This window comes from Hippoglossus stenolepis, chromosome 2 (assembly GCF_022539355.2).
Source record: "Hippoglossus stenolepis isolate QCI-W04-F060 chromosome 2, HSTE1.2, whole genome shotgun sequence".
Lineage (NCBI taxonomy): Eukaryota > Metazoa > Chordata > Actinopteri > Pleuronectiformes > Pleuronectidae > Hippoglossus > Hippoglossus stenolepis.
Window position 1 is genome coordinate 1,939,723 of NC_061484.1, and position 19,627 is coordinate 1,959,349.

A 19,627-nucleotide genomic window follows, 5' to 3' on the forward strand; every position below is an offset into this window, starting at 1 on the left:
TGGAATTTGGTCATATAGCAATAAACATGAACATTTAGTTTGTGAAACATGACGTTATTGCCATTTATCCCAATAAATTATTAAGCTCACAAAAAAGTGTATCTACACGTACACCTCCCATCATAATCAAAACAGTGACATAATAAGTGAGAGGGTCCATGGAACTATTGCTCCTCCAGATGAAACCAAGCTATGATGTCATCCTCACATTCAGTCATACAACAGTGACCTCATTTCGACTCTCACTTGTTAAAAAAAAAAAGAAAAGAAATATATACAATTGTTTGATGTGACCATTTACAAATTGTGTCATTTTCCAGCGACATTACATCCCTCTGTCAAACAGTCTCGTCATATTCGTTAAATGATTAGCAGCATGGTGCATGAGCATTGTTCCATTGTCTAAAGGGAAAGTTGGCTGCATCCAGGACAAATTGATTTTCTGATGCTACACTGCATGCAGTTGTGTCTGGTGGGCCCCGGCAGACTTCCATCATCACTCCCTCCAACGTGACCAGGAAAAGCATGGCAGCAGCACACAACAGGAAGAGGAAGAGGAGTGGGAGGAGATCAGATGAAAATGTTCTCTCTACATTTTTCTTTTTACATTTCTTTTATTTTGACAATATTCTCTGAAATAAATTCACCTTTGCTAATGTTATTAACATAAAATAAAGCGACTTTGCTTTATTTGTACCCTCATTCTTTCATATAATTGGGCCATTGGTTTCTTTCTTTCTTTATTTATCATAATGTGTCATTGCCAGTGCACTACTACTTCCGGCTGAGCAGCTGGTCTGGGATTGGTTTGTGTTGTAAGTGTCAGGTGTAGCAGGCCTATGGTTGGACAGAGGAACTGACTCCAGTTCAGTTATTAGGGTTTGACCAATCAGAGCCGCTCACTCAGCCCCGGCCTCCGTGTGTCAGGTGTCAAACTCCAGTCAGTGGGAAACATACAGGAAGTTTCACGACTTTCTTTTCGAAATAAAAGTCTTGAAGTGGTGAAACGAAGTAGAAGGGATGTAAAACTGAATAACCATACAGAGAAAATAACAAAAGAATACGCAAAATTACATACAGTCTAGAAATTATACAGCAAGACATTTTTTATCACACTCACATCCCTTCAGTATCCCATAGTCTCTATTTTATTAAAAAGGTCATCACTTTAACAAATGACAGAAATAAGTCTGTAATGTCTTATTTTATCATATCACGCGTAAAACAAGTGTATGTTGACATGAAGCAGGCTATACAACTGGGTATCCTCTCATGCTATTAACTCATTTATTATTAAATTTGACTATTTGAGGTATTTCTCAGTTGCTCTGTTGGATTTTAACCCCCCCCAAAAAAAAAGAATGCTTCGAATTAAAATATTAATTGAACTTAGTGATTGATTGTTTTTGTTATATTTATGACACGATAGATTTATTTATTTATTTTATGTATTGATCCTTACTCTATAAAGCATTTGACAGCATTGTAAACATAGTCCAATGAGCGAGGTGGTCAATGTAGTTAATCTTTTATTGATTTTCAATGTTGTGCTTTTCATATAGAAAACAAATCTATTTTCTTTAAAAGCGTGCAAACTACCATCCTTGAGGTTGAAGCGCTTTTACTTTTAAAGTTCTACCAGGAAGTGCTGTGCCTCACTCTCGCTGGCTTCACCTCAGCGGCAGCCGGAGCCGCACTCATCCCGCTGCAGAGCTCATGAAGACGGACCCAGACAGGATTACCAGCCGCAGACACCCGAGCTGCCGAGCGACAGACCCGGCTTTGGTTCACCTCCACCGGACCGGAGCGCACCGACGTCTCCATCCACACCGACGTGAGGAGAGAGGTGAGCCGTCGCTTCCGTGTCCGCAGCCCGCTCGCCATTGACAGCTGAGCAGTAGCCCGGGTTATTTTAGCCCGTTAGTCCGGAGAAATGTGGGATGTCGAAGCGCTTCATACTCCGGTTTATCCCGCTAATCTGTATTTATCACACACAATTGATAAAATACAAAACAAGAAACATGGCTGAACGAGGCCCGCGGTTGTTTGTCAGTCGGGCTGAGCTGTGCGGCTCCATGTTATCACAGGAGGTTGTTAGTGTTTCTCTGAGGAGACTCACTCATGGCTGCTGCCGCCGTGCGCACTGATCACCAGGGTCCAGTCTTTACTCTGGGCTTCTCCTGTTCGACACACAGCTTCTGTGAACCTGCTCGTGTTGTGCACTGTTTCCTTTAACCTCCATGTTACTCTCCCAGACAGGCGCCTCTGTGTCGCAGCTGTCTGCTCGGCCCTGCCACCCCCTCCCGGTACCGTGAAGCATCCGCCAGCCGACGGGATGACGGAGAGAACCGAGCCTCCTCACGCACCGACACGTTGAGGTGACGCTCACGTGCCGCCAGGGATTCTTTAACCCGCCGCGGGAGCAACATGGAGATCTGGAATGACTTGCCTTTGTGCTAGCAGCAGTTCTCCATCTTCCCTGAGAGGTCAGAGGTCAGGGTAAGACCGAGATCAGCTCAGAGGGAGCTGGATTCTTGCTCATGGGCACTTCAACATTGTAGCTGAGTGACCCTGGGAGCCATGGGAGGCCTCAAATGAGATGAGTGAGATAACATGTCTCACAAGAGCAGAAATACACATCGTATTTTCCTCTGATATTAAAGAAGCAACCTGCAGCTGTCCCCAGAGTGGAAAGTGGGAAGCAGATGCACTCTGAGGGGCAGTACTGTGTGAAGCCGATATATTATCAGGTCATTGGCTCATCCACACAGCCCACAGGAGGCGGTTTGATCAGCGTGACACCATGATGGTTGGGGTCACCATCACCTCGTGGCTCAGGACTCCTGCAGTCTAACATACCGTCTGGTTCCCCTCTGGGAAAGAACGGAACTACTGGAGCTGGCACCATGGACTACCACGCTGAGTGCTGCCTCTGCGATGCTGAGGACATTCACGGCGGTCCAGACGAGCCGCCGCTCCACAGCATCCACGCTCCCAACCGGATACGCCCGTCCTCGTACCGAGCCCTGAGGAGCGCCGTGTCCAGCCTGGCCCGCATTGATGACTTCTTCTGTGAGAAGATTGGTTCAGGCTTCTTCTCTGAAGTCTTCAAGGTATGTGACCTCATCAGTTGATGGAAGTGTGAGCGAGCAGTGGTTAAAATAAACAGTGTCAGGTATGACGGTAGCACTGGAGCCTGTGACATGTAGTTGCCATGGTGGCAGACCTGAATGTGGAGAGGCCATGAGATGTGGTGAACACATTCAGGACCTCCTCAGGTGATACACTCAGTTTGAGTTCAGGGATGATTAGCAAATGTGAGAATGCCAAAACACTTATATTAACATGCACACTCAAACTAACAGGTGAACATGATCAACACTAATACATGAATATGGAGAAGCCAGCTCTTTGGTCTGGCACATTCTAATGCCAACATATATACTGATCTTAATCACTTCATATCATTTCATATTAGCTATCGTGTAACCTTGTTAACCTTGTTGTCATTGCTATCTGATCAGAACAGTCATCCTGTCTGGTTTCTCTAGCTGCTGTATATACAACAAAAACATGATTGTCTAATTCATATAGCGATTTGAAACATTCTTCAAAACAGGTCAAATGAATCTGCCTCGACCGGTTGGGGTGAGAGGAGAGAAATGCTGAGGGGGGGAGAGAGAACAGAGAGAGACCAAGAACAGTTGTATTTAATCATTGTCAGACTGGTTGCTATGATGATGAGAATAATAATAATAACAACAACAACAATAATAATTGTAGAGTTATTATGTTATAATAATATCCTATTATCAAAGTAATTGATAATGTAATAATAATGTCTTTAGTAAATAAAATGATAACAATAGTGGTTAATGGTCTGCATTTACATCCTTCTTTTCAAGTCTTAACAAATCCACAAGTCAAACACTTTGACTGGTGGATTAGGGGACGACCCGCTCCACCTCCTCAGCCACAGCACTAGTACCACTGCCTGCTCTAGTGTGTGTCTGCTTCTTAATATGTATCGATTCTACAGCTAATGTTAATAAACACTGACGACAAGAGAGCGCATACATATAGAGCATGTGGGAGCTGATGCACACTGATAAGTAATGTTTCTTTATCATCATGCTCACATTAGAGTTTATTGGTTGTGAAAATGTTCACACCACAGTAAATGATGTTTGATTACTGACTTTTACATGCAGCTCATAACATCTACATCACCTTTTATTTCCACTCTCCCACCAGATGTACAGGTTCCATATGGATGTAAATTATTAAATCAACACACTTACTATCAAATTTCATTGACATTTCTAGACACTAACTGAAATATTACTCAGGTCTAATGTGAAGCAGTAACCTTTAGTATATTACTAATGTTGCTACCTAGGTTCCAGTACTGATACTGCACTGAAACTCTCTTTGGTACCTTCCTGTACTTTGAGGAAAATAAACCTTTTTTTTTTTTTAAGTGTAGATCTTCCTTTTGACTAAGATGAGTTTTGGTCACATTTCAGTCTGGTTATGTCTGTGCTCAGCTTGAGACGAGCAGCTAACAGTAATATTCATTTACTAAACGTCTTGGAGGAGATGGAGATGGTTGGCAGCCAACATGAATTGTGTACTTGTTGTGACTGATGGCCTAAAGATACCTGAAAGTAACATGAATTAACACAAAGCAGCATGATGGCATGGTCACATCGATGTTGATGTTAGCTCTTAAACATTGGGTGTTGGCCTGTGTGTTTATGGTTTGAAAGTGAATTTAGTCCATAAATCTGTTGCTATCTTACTGGAGATGTTTGTGAACATTACTGTCTAACACATGATGTAAGCAACATCACTTTACTGATGGGACCTGAGTAGTAGTATTGTTCTCCTCACTGTATCACACTCATATTTGTTCTTATTAATTTTGAACATATTGTACATTTCACTGCGTGGATTTCCTTACTATTCACTCCTAACATGTTGTTGGAAACAGCTCATTTTTTGCTTTAAATTCACTTGACAATTATTTAGAAACATTGCGTGTGAAGTAACAGGCTGGCTGGACAACAGATCCCACTGTCCAGACTAAGTAGATTACTCACACATTTGTGTGTGTGTGTGTGTGTGTGTGTGTGTGTGTGTGTGTGTGTGTGTGTGTGTGTGTGTGTGTGTGTGTGTGTGTGTGTGTGTGTGTGTGTGTGTGTGTGTGTGTGTGTGTGTGTGTGTGTGTGTGTGTGTGTGTGTGTGTGTGTGTGTGTGTGTACATGTACATCTTAGGTTTTCCTGCAGACAGGACAAGGTTAATGATGAGGAAATAAAACCCCTTATTTTAAAAGTTGTAAAATTCACATAAAAATACCAAATAAGTCCCTTTGTTTGCTCTGAATACAAACAGTCAAACCATGCATACCTGACAGGGGACTATAGAAATGCTCACCTTCATCCAGACCTTCTTATTTCTCCTTGTGCCACTATACACTACACTACACCTCTACATAGCTGACCCCTCTTCTGTGCCCTTCAATCATTTTAAGATTCTGTTTAAGTTTACTTAAATTTGACTCGGCCATTGTTACTAAATTTGATCGTATCACTTTATTTCACAAGGTATTGATAAAATAAAAGACTTTTTAAAAAGTTACAATCATATTAAGTCAATTCCCATCCGTTACTTTAGGTGGCCGCATCCTGCTCCAATATATTGTTCTTTCTTTTAGCCTTTTTTCCCTGTTTTCTTTGGTCAACATTGAACAGGGTACTCACTCCCTCCCCTCTTGACAGATCAGGTATAGGATTGAACCCATGCAGGGCAAATCTGATTTTACTGTGGCTTTAGATTCAGACAACTTCACTCTTTGCACACTGTGTCTGTGTTGTAGAGTTGAGAGCATGTAGATCAATGGATTGATCCTCAGACTACAGTCCAACTAGAGGTCCTCATAAAGACAAAGCTACTTAAATGTCAAAATGTGGAAAGTCTTATTAGCTCCCTGTGTCTGTGTGGGTACTCCAGCTTCCTCCTTCAGTCCAAAGACAAACAGATTGGGGATAGGTTAATTGGAGCCTCTAAATTGGCTGTAGGGGTTAGTGTGAATGTTTATGTTGGCACTGTGATACACTGGCAACCTGTCCAGGGTGTACCCTGCCTCTTTAGTCTTAATTACGTTTTATTATTTATTATTTAGTTCAGAACCATTTTCATTTTGATTGTATGTTCAGTTTTTCCAATTAATCCTTGTTGGGAGATTTACTGACTTTTCGGAGATGTGAGGACTTGCCTGTCGGATGAGACCGGCGGTCATCTCAGCAGCTCACAGTCCAGCTCCTGAGATGACCCTCTGCTCAGTGTGAGAACACCTTATTCTCAGCTGCCACTGTGTTATGTTACAATGTGTTGAAATTCTTTTTGGAAGGTAAAAATGTATATAATATTTGTTTCTGCCAGCTGTGGCTCAGAAGGTAGAGCAGGTTGTCCACTAACCAGAAGTTCAGCGATTTGATCCCTGTCTCCCCCATTCCCGAGTGCTGAAGTGTCCTTGGGCACATTGAACCCCACATTGCCTGTTCCGACAGTGTATGATTGATGCATGACAGAGAAAGTGCTGCACATAGATGCACTATATGAACGGGTGAATGGCGAAAACTCTACTGTGAATTGTTTTGATTGGTCATCAAGAACAGAGAGTCGCTCTATAAATATAGAGCATTTACTATTACTTTGTCTGAAGGTCAAGCTGTTGTTAAACTGTTCAATAAAATAAATACATATTATAACAGTTTAGTAACAGTGCTGTATGAGTATATCAGCACATTTCAATAAAAAAAGAAAAAAGTGAACAGAGGCAGTGCAGTATAGTTGAATATAATTCTTGTTTTATGTATTTTCCCAATTTGTGTGTTTTTTTGTATTTGTTAGATTTCTGGATTGTGAGCCTGTTTCCCTTAATGTCTGTCTTCAAGGGCCTACTACTAATTGAATGGGCACTATTTAAACATAATTCAATCATAATTATGTTTAAAAAGCATATAGCTTATTAGCTCTGTGAAACTGTCAGCTCACTATTGTCCTGTTAACTGTGCATTATGTAATTGTGTGCGTGTCGCCTGTCAGCTGCTGGACGAGGCCTCAGTAATGGCCTAGTGGATTTGTTGCAGATCAGGAGGAGCGATGGGAAATCCAGAAAGCCTATTAGTGCCACGCTATTAATACACACGCGCACGCACACACACGCACGCGCATGCGCATGCACGCATGCACGCATGCAGGTCGAGACACTGGCTGAACTTTGCAGGCCCATATTACCAGTCCGTGACCCTTCCAGACATGAACACAGACCTAATGTACCTGCAGCTCAGTGGTACGAGGGTTCACATGTTCATGGACTGTGTCACTAACACTCCAATGAAGACTGTAAAGGTCTGAGCCGCTGTAACATGTGGAAACAATAGTGATGGAGAATAGGGCACTTATTAAGGTGCCAACCACTAGTAGATGTTAGCGGATGTTAGTGACCACCAGCGGATGTTAGGGACTTGTCTTCAGTTGTGTACCTTAGCGTCATCAGGTGTTACGGCCTTTTAATCACAAGACACCCTCTTCTAAGGCAGGCCCACCACAGGTTGATCAGACCTGGGTGTGTCTCCCTAACATCTTGGGGCCCAGTTGGGATCTTTCCTCCTGATCCAGAGGCATTAGCTGTTCTGCAGTCCATGATGTTTCTTTTATGGTCTAAATATCATCATTACTCTATGAGATTTCCAACCCTTTTGCCACACTACAGCGTTTCGTTGTGGCTTGTGCACATTGTGTGTACAGTGGCTTGTCTGGGCAATTTTTAGGCCATCTCTTCACAGATGGATCAGTCCTCTGCTCCCCGTAGCAAATTGTGTGACCTTAATAAATCTAACTGCAAAAATGTGCAAGATTTTCCCTTAAATGTACATGCAATAAAGAATGGTCTTCATTTATATACGGTTTAAGATAGTCATGTTAATCCACACATTCCTTCAGCACTTCAATCTCTAGTCTACACTTCTCTATCATTTTGACAAGCTGAGCCAGGGATCATACCACCGGCGTTTTGATTACCTAACGTCCAGCTCTACCTCCTGAGCCACAGCCGCCCTACAGGAGAGAATCACACCTTGCTAACATTTCATGTAAACTCCAGCTCCAGCCTGGTGCACCTATTTTACACAACACACACAGATTTTGCCACATGTTCACCTAATAACAGGCATACAAACTGGCCAGCTAACTGTATATAAACTGTAACTTAATATAAACAGGTGTAGAATCAATGATTCATCTTTTTCTTTTTTTAAAATATATTTCCTGCAAATACAGGATCACTAGGATGTTTGGTGATAAACCACAAGCACTGTAATTAGTGTGTTCAGTTATACTTGACCGAAACCTCCAGGATTCTGAACTCTATTCTAAACTTCTGACGGTGTTTTCTCGATGAAGCAGTGCATCTCACTCTCTGTGTGTTCTCTCACTGTAAACCTTCTCTGCTTGTTGTCCAGGTGCAGCATCGGATCACAGGGCAGGTGATGGCACTGAAAATGAACACACTGGCTAGCAACAAGGCTAACATGCTACGAGAAGTTCAGCTCATGAACAGGCTCTGTCACCCTAATATACTCAGGTAGGTAACTCACAGTGTGATGCCTTATTTTACAAATGAAGTTTAGATACAGAGGGTGTATTTAGTATTTATATTAAAAACAGAGGTGAGTGGCGTTTGTCTCATTTTGGAATGTCTGCTCTATCAGTGTGAACACACAGCAACGCCTGTGTGTTCAACTCAGCTGCTGCTGATTTCTCAATAACAGAAAAAATGCAGTAAGAAAATCTGTGAATGTTTTTGAAATAAAGATCATGTGTCGTTTCAAAGGAAAGTTTCAGCAGCTGGCGAGGTCATGCTATTTGACTGAATAAAAAACAGAAGTGTTTCATCACTCAGTTGAGACTGACTATTTCAAATACTGTAACTTCACTACCTGTGAGAAACAGAGGTGTGGGGTTAGTTTGCATGTTGGGGCTTTGAAAGGAGGGATGTAATAATCAGAATGGGAATGGGCAAATAATGATTGTTGGAAAAATTCAAATATGATACACACTACTTTTTTAACCACATTTCTTCACCTCTCCTCAGGTTTCTTGGGGTTTGTGTGCACGAAGGTCAACTCCACGCTCTGACTGAGGTAAAGCATTGTCAGTGTTAAATGTCACCAATGCGTTAGCTTCTCGAAATGTTTTTAGTATTATATCTTTGTTGGTCTCAATTTGACACTTTGTCTACACTTTCACTTGCTTTTTTTCAATGCTTTGTTCATACATCTGTGTTATACATTTTATTTATTGTCAACTAATGGATAAAATAACTGTAACACCACAGAGCAACGCATGTGTTGGATGTCCTCTGAGCAGCTCGCAGTTGTTAAATACACACAAATGTCTGTGTATGTATCTTACTACAGACATCTATGTTTTTAGAGGGGGGGTTTGGCTCGTATGCAGAGAATATATGTAAATGTATGGTGATCCTGTTCTCCTCTTCTCTCTGTAGTATATAAATGGAGGTAACCTGGAGCAGCTGTTGGACAGTGACCTGTACCTGTCGTGGGGCGTCAGGATCGGTCTGTCTCTGGATATTGCCCGAGGACTGCAGTACCTGCATAGCAAGGGCATATTTCACAGAGACCTCACCTCTAAGGTACAGAGTGCATACATTGGTGCGGACAGTGAGGGCTACATCAGCCATGGTTATCATTTTTAACACACAAATCTCTGCAGACATTTGCAGAAAAAAACCATGTTTTTGGCCTCCTGAATGTGATATTCAGGAGGCCAAAGCAAGACTGCTTGAGGGAATCTTTTAAAACTTTTGATTAGTTGTCACTTGGACTCAAAGATAAAGTGATTATGTTTCAGTGGTCGAAACATATACGATTCGGGGGGGGGGAGAACTATGTAGAAATATACAAAGGAAAAGTACAACAGGGAATGTTTCCCATTGGAACATTTAGGGTCATTTCCCATGACACTGTTAGGTCCAGGGACAATCACAGAGCTAAATGCAAGCAGACAGACTCACAGACAGACCCCTCATATTAGTGATGGCTGGTACACTGGTGTCATAGACATCTCCTGTGTGATAGTGCACCACAAATTGGATTTTGCAAAACGCTCATCACTGTGATAAATCAACAGCCTAATTATATCAAAAAGTAAAACATAATTGTATACCAGCTGCCTTCATGCAAGGTGCATGGTACAAAGGAAGCAGCCCAACTGATCAATTAAAGCATCACAAGTAGTGATAAATCCAGTAGATAGCCCAGCCAACGTGACAGAACCCGTAAAAATGAGGCGACAGCCAGCGCCAGTGGAGCACATCCCAAAAGCACACTGGTGTCACTGCAGGTATTGTTTACCTCTACCTCTTGCTATACACGACAAGACGAGTAAGAGAGATGTCACGAGACAGGACAGGCATCTCCTGCCAAAACCTGAAAATAAAGTAATACCATGACATACTACCATCACTGTCAATAAAGGGAAAAATACAGTGATATTGATTATAGGTTATATTGCCCACCCCTACCTTTTACTGTGTATACAGTCATGTTGCTGGTTATTTCCGACCTCAGTAACACACTCAAACCACACCGCATACGTATTTCCTAAATGTTCTGATTGTTGTTTTTGTAATCCACACAGCACTCTAAATAAAAGCACATTCATATGCTTCATTTTAGAATACAGCTTTTGAGTGATGAACGTTATTGATCCTTTTTATTTTACACTGAGGCTTTATTTCTCCCAGCAATGAGTAATACTTTTATCTTCAACTGTGCATCTGTTTTCGGAGTCTGTTTCAATATTCAAACTCTAAATGAGCCATTGATGATGAATTGTTGATGATAAATTAAATATCACTATCACCATAGTTAAATGGGAGCTGTGAACAATCAGAGCTGGTGCTGGTGGAGAACTTCATCGCCGTTCTTCTCATTGACAGATCTAATGAGTGGTGCAGTCGCCACAAGTGTTGAAATGCAAACAAATGATTGTCATGGCCCAAATCTTATGTAGCTATGCCAGTTTTTAGTTAATGAAATGATCCTTTGTGCTTGTAATACTGAGCTTTAACCATCATTAGCCCTTAGGGATTAATGGATGCCTCATAGCTCACACTTTTACATCAGAGAGCTTTTGACAGGGCAGCTACACGCGGACACGCGCATACACACACACACACTCCACACTCCCTTCCATTCTAACTAAACAGGAGATTCACTCCAATCCACTACATTTTACTATTATTATCACTCGTTCCTTCACTGGTTCAGTAGTGCGACCAATGATGCAGTGCTTGGTATATCCGCCAAACCATCTCCCTTAATGAGTTTGTTAAAATAGGGACAAAATGTTGGATTTCATGCTCTTTCATTCTCATATGAACGACATTATGTTTTTGTTTGTAGTATTATTTTTGCCTTTTTTGATTGAAGCTTTAAATATAACTAATCCCAGTTTAAGATATGGGTGTAAGCAGCCATAAAACCTGGACTTCATAATAAAAGTGCCTTAATCTTAGTTTTGAGGTTTAGGTTTGAGTGATTGCAGATTATTGCAGGGTGGATTAGAGGATTGCAAACTGGAGAAATTTATCAATGTGCCTTGACCAGACAAAATGTTTGTTTACTGTGAGGTTGTTTGTTCATCTTTACATCCTGCAGCTGTTTGTAAGTCTAACCTCCTGACTGTTCCCCTTGTAGAACTGTCTGGTTCGCTGTGATAACGGCATGTTCACTGGTGTCGTGGGAGACTTCGGCCTGTCAGAGAAGATCCCTGATTACAGGTCAGTGTGGTGAAATCCAGAATGTAAATCCTGATTTATTGTTCTCTGCTGTTGTCAATCAAGCCTTGAGGTCATTTTTAGCAATGAATCACTGTTTGTGAGCGTCACAGTGTGTAAAACACTTACGCCTGGACGAAAGTTTATATTTTTGCCATTTCTCAGCTTATTCTTTGAGCCAGTGTGTGTTATTATGTGATTCAGTGGGACCGCCTCTTCCTTTCTGCTGCACTGCAAAGACCATTGTGCATTAGCTTTGTGTGATTTAACAGTGAAAAAAAAACTTTGTATCTTTGCAGTGATGGTGTGGAGAAGCAGCCTCTGGCCATTGTGGGTTCCCCGTACTGGATGGCCCCTGAGGTTCTGAGGGGAGAAGTTTACAATGAGAAGGTAAACCTGATAAGCAGAAGCCAAATACGTACTGGACTGCAGCACAGTGTTACAGCAACACTATGTAACTTTTGAAAGGAGCAATAAAACAGTTTTCCTCTAAATAAGTGCAAAGGTGAGTTCTAAGCAAAAAATCCACCTTCATCATCAATCTACACTCTGGGATTGAAGTCAGCTAATGTTGGAAAACTGAATAGATTCTGCTGCTACATCTGTAACTGCTGTTGTAGAAGTCATAGATTTCAATGGCTTTATCACAAAAGGGAAACTAGACCTAAACATTTCCGTCACCAGGGCCTTGTGCTACCTACTGAGTGTAGAGGCATAGCCAACTCAACTAGCTAACAAAGATTTAGATCAAAACCTGTCAACTGCCCAACTACTGACCAATCAGATTACTGCAAGGACTGAGTCATCCATCATACGGTTTCCTGACAGGACAAATATTACTCAAATATGAAATAGATATTTTGTATTAGTCAGTAGAATCATTTTACTGTTCCAGACTTTCCATAGCTGTAATGATGTTGTTATTAAAACTCCAGCACTTTCACATGAATGCACTTACAGCCAGATCATTTTGATATAATCTCACTTAAAGTCCAGTGTGTAAGATTTAAGTAAAAGGGATCTATTGGCAGAAATTATCCTAGTGATGTTTCCACCAGTGTGTTTCATCTAAATTGTACAAAGTGTTGTTTTCTTTACCCTACAATGGGCCCCTTATATTTAAATACTTTATATTTACATCAGGAGCAGGTCCTCTCTATGAAGCCTCTATGTTTTTTAAAGTCGTCCAAACTGGACAAACTAAACACCTTTTTAAGTTGTATGACAACTGAAGGCTACCGCAGGTTCTCTTTCATGTTTGGAAGGGGAGGTGAGGGGCATTCAGCTGCAACATGCAACTTCACCACTAGAAGTCACTAAATGCTACACACTGAACCTTTAAAAGACATTCTTTCAGGTACAGTATGTTGACAATGAAAACTAAGTCAGTTATTTTGCACTTTGACCTACAAATATTAGTTCCAATACTTCACCACAGAGAGTTCAGAGTGAGTTTGGTTGTATTACAACCAAATGGTTTGTGCCTGTTATAATGAATCTGGTTTACAAAGGACAGTGGTGTGGTTGACTTGTTCGTCAGTAAACCAAACAAGTATCAGTTGTGGAGAGCAGAGCAGTTTAATAGCAGCTAGTAGCTGTCGACCATTTACTTAAAGACAGGAAGAAGAGAAAAAGAAACGGTGTTGACTGACATGTTTAGCCCTCTCCAATGAAATAGTTGTAAGATATGGCAAAAAGTAAGAGAAAAATCTCTTTCCCAACTATGTATATTGTTTTACACATTGATTACGAGCTTGGACAAATTAACTGGAACAAATGCCTGCAGCTTTAACCCACAACTATTAGTATTGTAATCAGTTCTCTACAACCCACACAGTGCAGTTTACTGCTGTGTGAAATCGACTTTGTCTGCTGGTCAGAGCTGAGCCCAGGACAGAGCTGATGTGCACATCCTCTCCTCTGTGCAGGTGGATGTGTTTGCGTACGGTATCATCCTCTGTGAGATCATTGCCCGGATCGAAGCTGATCCTGACTTCTTACCCAGGACAGAGGTACAGTATGTGTGCATTTGTGTGTAATGTGTAATGCTAATGTTAATGTTTTCATACAAGGTTTATCCTGATTATTTATTATTAACAATGTGAGACATGAGGGAATCAAAGTGTAACTTGTTTGTGTGTGTGTGTAGGACTTTGGTCTGGATGTGGATGCATTTGAGCACATGGTTGGTGATTGTCCACCTGCCTTCTTTAGCCTGGCTGTCACCTGCTGTAATGTAAGTACACACACAAACACTCACATTGCCTCGGTTGCCATAAGCAATGCATTTCACTGAGGTCTCTAAATGACTGACACATCACCATCATCATCAGATACACTGTGTTGATCTCTTTCCCTGTGTTGTTTTTCAGATGAGTGCAGTGAGGCGCCCCACATTCGCTGACCTCGTCTTCACACTGGAGAGCATGGAGACAGAAGAGGAGAGAGAGAAGCTCATTGCACTAGGTAGGTGAAAGGGTCAAATCATTATTTTGAAAAACCCTCATTAAATGTAATCATGTTTTACAGCAATGAAGACTTCAGGAGCTGTGTTGAAGTCTCTACTCTCATTGGATGATAAATTCAGTTCAATTTTATTTTCATAGCGGATCATAATATACATTATCTGAAGGCACTTTACATAGAAGGTCAAGACCTTTACATTTTTAGAGAAAGCCAACAGTTCCCACAACGAGCAGCACTCTGTGGAGAGAAAAAAAACTCATCAACTGGAAGAAACCTCTAGAACCAGACTCAATGTCGGCAGCCATCTGACTCAACTGGTTGGGGTGAGCAGAGCAAAGAGGGAAGGAGAGGATAGGTGGATGGAAAAGAGAGAGAGATAGTGGGGAGGGGGAGGAGACCAGATCAGACCTGGAAAGTTTGCACGATAGTCGGAAAACAATCAGCAGTTAGCAAAGAGGAGAGAGGAAGAAAGACACTGTTGTGTGTCAGAAAATGAGGAGTTTCATAAATACTTCTTCTTAAAATTTAGATTCAGAAATAACCATAACATATCAGCTGATACTGTATTAGTGGAGTAGTTGACTGCTTTGTCCATTTGCTAATAACTAGTTGTACCTCACGGGTTGACTCACACACAGATTAGGGTTGAATTGGGGCGGCTGTGGCTCAGGAGGTAGAGCAGGTCGTCCACTAATCAGAATGTTGGTGATTCCACACTGTATGAATGTGTGTGAATGGGACTCATGGTGTAAAGTGCTTTGAGTGGTCATCGGGACTGGAAAAAACCTTAAACCACAGGGATTTTTTGCATTTCATTTGGCTAGTGTTGTAAATATGCACTGAATCAAAGACCCCCTTATCAGCAATTAAAACCCCGCACTGAATTCTCTTAGATCGGGTAAAAGAATATGTGACCACCAATTGCCCACCAACAAGCACTGTTGGCAGCATATGTCATTTGTATGTTTTAGCTGTTTTGTCCGGTCACATTTTTCATTTCTTTCTATCTCCTTCCTTTGCTCAGAGCCAATGGTGGTAGATGTCAGCCCATACCGGCGCCGCAGCTCTCCTTGTCACCACGGCGACCGCAGCCAGCAACGACTAGGCTTGGCAAGGAGCCAGTCAGACATGTTGCCCCCAGCAACCTTGACCCCTCCTCTCCTCGGGACTCCTGTGAGGGTCAACCCCTTCTCCCTGAGGCAGGATCTGAATGGGGGGCGGTGTAAACTCTTAGACACACCCAGCAAGTCGGTTATCTCCCTGACCTTCACACTCCCAGCACTTCGTGACCCATGTGCCTCCCCACACCTTAGGGGGACACAGAGAATACGGGCGCCGCACAGGAGGTGTCAGTCTCTCCCCTGTACCCCAGAACTTGGCCGGACTGTAGCCTTGACAAGGTATGCTGAGGGGAAGGAGGAGGAAGAAGTCGAAGACATCAGATTGGCGGCAAATATAGGAGGAGCGGTGGAGGACAACCAGAATAAAGAGACAGAGCTTTTGGAGAATGTGGATAAAAGGTTGCAGGTAGAGTTCATAGATATAAATGAGAAGAGAGAGTTATTAAAGGAGGAGGAGAGATTAGAACAGGACTCAGGTCTTCCTGTTGACCTAGAGATGGTGTCTCTGGAGCGGTTGGAGGAGGAGGAGGAGGAGGGTGAGGAGAGTGTATGTCTAACAGAACCCATGGACTGTACCAAGTCTCCAGAGCCAGCCGAGGGAGTCCTGGACTCAACATCTGGAAGACCCAGGCCCAGCTCCTCATCTTTACGTACCAATGGCTGGCAACTTCCCATCTCCAATGGACCGCCCTCCTTGCCTCCGCTACCACGGTTAGACAACAACAATGGTTCTGGCCTTGTGATTGGCCAGCAGGTACAATGGGGAGGAGGAGGGCGAGCTAATGGTTACAGTGGAGCCCAGGTCCTGCCATCTGACCTTAGCGGCCCCTCTGAGCAGGATGAAGTCATTTCCTGTCCGGGTTGCTGTCTGGTGGGTCTGAGTTTTCCCTCAGTGTGCCTGCGTGGAACAGCTGCTTTGCCCACCCCCCGCCGAAGGGCTTCGTTACCACGGCAGCGACCCTACCGGAACCTCAACGGTACCATTACTGGTGGCAGCACTTTCTCGCCAACAACAGCTGCCACAGCAACCAAAGCTCTACTGTGTCGCAGCACAAATGGTTTAGTAGTGGCTGGTTCCTCAGTGCCATGTGAACCGGGCCGGTCCCTGCCAGAGGCCCAGACATAAGCCTGCTCAGAGGGGACTTTGTCTTGAATTTGTGAAATGTGCCAGCACCAAGTGTAAGCAGAGAAACTAAAACTGACCCCAGCCTCTCAGATGTTAATTCTGTGCTTTTACAGCAAAAAAAGGGAAATCTATTGGTGACTACAGTGCCACTTCATGTGCTGAAGGATTAAACACAGCAACTCTGTGACAGTGAAGAATGAGGTGGTGTGAAGAGAGCGGAGGCCACGTAGAGAGAACACAGCTGAAGCAGACAACAGGGCTCAGGCTACGGGAGCTTCGCTGTGAGCAGTCAGGGTCCACAACACAGCAGAGCACTGTGGCTGGAAGGAGCCAAACAGAGTTGCCCCATCTCTGCTGAACCAAACCAAACTCAATCTGCACTCGGCTATGGCTGACTTGGATTAATAGTGTGTGGCTGATTTACAAGTTCGAGTATACCTCCAGTTTATTACAACTCTGGTCTTATTTTTGAATTTGTAGCCATCTTTAGAAGGAACATTGCGCATTAAGAACATTGTGCTCAACAGGGCATTAAAAATATGACAGATGGGGTTTGTCAAACTAACTGAAGAGAAAAATACAATTTTTACTGTACTTGTTTGCACTCTGGTGTGCACTGTTGGTTTAGGATCAAGTGGTTGTCCGTCCACTCATGCTTGTTGCCCCGTCAGATTTCATGTACGGTACTTCACGGCAATGTTTGCATTATTGATATGGATGTTTGCTCAAATGACAAAAATAAGACCCGAGTTTATTGTAACTAATCTAGTCAAGCTAATAAACAGGGATTTTCCTTTAATCTCTATAGTACTTTTTTACAGTGGTGTGTGATGTAAATTTTGTAATCCATTGTCCCTCCCTTTATGGAGGAAGTGAAGTAGAAATGAAAACTGCTTTTGTTTTGCATGGCAGCCCTGGCAGTGTGTCACTGCAGGCCCACTACTGATGGCAACGCTGCCACACTGCACTGGTAAACCCAGGTTCTGTACGGCATGAACAGAAAATGATGGATGTGAATGTGGTGCTCTGCCAGCACAGTGTAACTGCCGGTAGGTGAACACAGCACTGTTTTTGATTCTATTAAATAGATTAACATTAGCTACAAGGGGAATATTTCTAAAATGAATAAAGATTTACTTACCTTTATATTTATTTACATTTTTATAGCAGCTGGTGTGTGTGTGTGTGTGCGTGCGTGCGTGCGTGCGTGTGTGAGAGAGAGAGAGACAGTGATATGTTTCTTTGGGGAAAAAACACTCCTCCGGGGCTCGTCATGTAAATTCTTTATTGTTGCACTTCAGTTTGGAGCAGGACTTTGCAGTAAGACACCAGGCTTTTACTAGATGGTGCTTTATTTAAATCTGTGCTACTGGTGTTTTATATGTGCTTCTGGCCCAACAAACGACACACTTTGCATTCTTTGACATCCAGTCACCCTCACATGTATCTTGTGTGTAGATGTGCATTTTGATTTCACAGTTGTAATTTAAAGTGGCATGTGAAGCAGGTATGAATAATTATTGTACAGATCATTCCACACACTGTGTGTGTATGTGCTTTTGAGCGAAAGGTAGAGTGATCACAGGATAACTTTTATCCCATCATGTTAAACCATGGTTCTCACTTCATTTCAATGTTTTGTTCCTCTATACATCTTGAATCCTGCGTGCAATAATCTGGTAATAAACAAATAAAGTTGTGAGAAACTCAGTGTGTTGGATTTTTTTTATTTACCAGGTAATTGATTCTGTTAGAGTGCTGAGGAGGATATGTTTTCTTTAATTGACATAATTAACAAAGTTTGGAGTTTAAATTACAAATATTATCTAATTTATTATAATTTAAAGTAAAGTTCCAACCATGCCGCAACACAATTTGTGGTCAGTTATACTGTAATTTGGTAAAGATGGCAATACATGATTAAAGTAACTGCAGTTTGAAGTTATAGCAGTATTCATAATATTTTTGGCTGGTAATATCACCTTTGCTCTTTGGTTCAACCCGTTCGTCCATTTTGATGCCGAACACACTCCTTCATCCACAGACTTTTGGCCCTGAACCACAACATCTGACACAACAAACTAAAACCAAGTATGTTAGCCACAAGGTGCGTCAGACCAATGGGAAAATGCCGGAAGCCAGATTACCAGTCCAGACCTGGACACAAATGTAGCAAAGGTGGTGCGTTTCAAAACTAAAACCTACTTACTAAAACTAAAAACAGTGGATGAGGCATTCGTTTTAGAGATGTCTGCCTCCTGAACCCAGAATGGAAGCTGGTTCCACAAGAGAGGAGCCTGGTAGCTGAAGATTCTACCTCCTGTTCTACTCTGATCTATTGGGACATCATTTATGGTGTTATGAGCTCTTTGATATATGAAGGGGGGTTTGATGGTCAAGGACTTTGTAAGTGAGAAGGAGGATCTTGAATTCTATTCTGAATTTTACAGGGAGCCGATGCAGAGAAGCTAAGACTGGAGTAATAAGATCTCTCCTAGTTCCTGTCAGCACTCGTGCTGCAGCATTTAGGACCAACTGGAGGCTTTTCAGACTTAGTGTGACATCCTGATAAAGAATTCCAATAAGGAACCTTAAGTCAATCTTCAACAAATTGCTTTCAAATAAGATTCCATCCAACCGATTTTACAAATCAAGGCTGGAAAGATGGAATATTAGTGAATCCAATCCAACCATCACAAGGTGAAGTTCAAAATTAGAGAGAAACTTGTTAAACTGCTCTGAAATGACTCCTGATAATGTCCACTTGTCATTACTGTAGCTAATTCAATACAATAGCATTTGCAACCTCTTTGCAAAATAAGAAACAAACATTCGGTAAATAACCTTGTCTCTTGGGTAAAAGTCTTATTCTTGACTCATTCATCTACCACAACCTTTGTCTACCAAGCACACATCTGTGATTTCTTCAATCTTATCACACTGATGTACGTTCAAGTGTTCATGTGTCTGCTAAGTTTGGTTTAAATTAGGTATAAGAGGCTAAAGGTTGAGCTGAGAATTCAGGAGAAAATTCAGAAATATCA

General features: G+C 42.1%; 1 protein-coding gene across 1 annotated transcript; it reads left to right on the top strand.

Moving 5' to 3' along the window:
- Positions 1-1,674: 1,674 nt before the first annotated feature.
- On the top strand, positions 1,675-18,293 carry LOC118120736 (dual specificity testis-specific protein kinase 2). Its single transcript, XM_035175967.2, has 11 exons — positions 1,675-1,846; positions 2,256-3,113; positions 8,530-8,651; positions 9,162-9,210; positions 9,576-9,722; positions 11,791-11,873; positions 12,170-12,260; positions 13,799-13,882; positions 14,020-14,106; positions 14,243-14,336; positions 15,361-18,293. Exons 2-11 carry the CDS (start codon positions 2,907-2,909, stop codon positions 16,581-16,583), a joined length of 2,187 nt encoding a protein of 728 aa, XP_035031858.2. The 5' UTR covers positions 1,675-1,846; positions 2,256-2,906; the 3' UTR covers positions 16,584-18,293.
- Positions 18,294-19,627: the final 1,334 nt, after the last annotated feature.

Excerpts from the sequence above, each read along its gene's own strand:
- LOC118120736 (XM_035175967.2), top strand. The coding sequence starts at position 2,907 with ATGGACTACCACGCTGAGTGCTGCCTCTGCGATGCTGAGGACATTCAC. Across the intron at positions 13,883-14,019 it reads ACTTCTTACCCAGGACAGAG|GACTTTGGTCTGGATGTGGA; the intron begins GTACAGTATGTG and ends GTGTGTGTGTAG. Across the intron at positions 14,107-14,242 it reads TGGCTGTCACCTGCTGTAAT|ATGAGTGCAGTGAGGCGCCC; the intron begins GTAAGTACACAC and ends GTTGTTTTTCAG.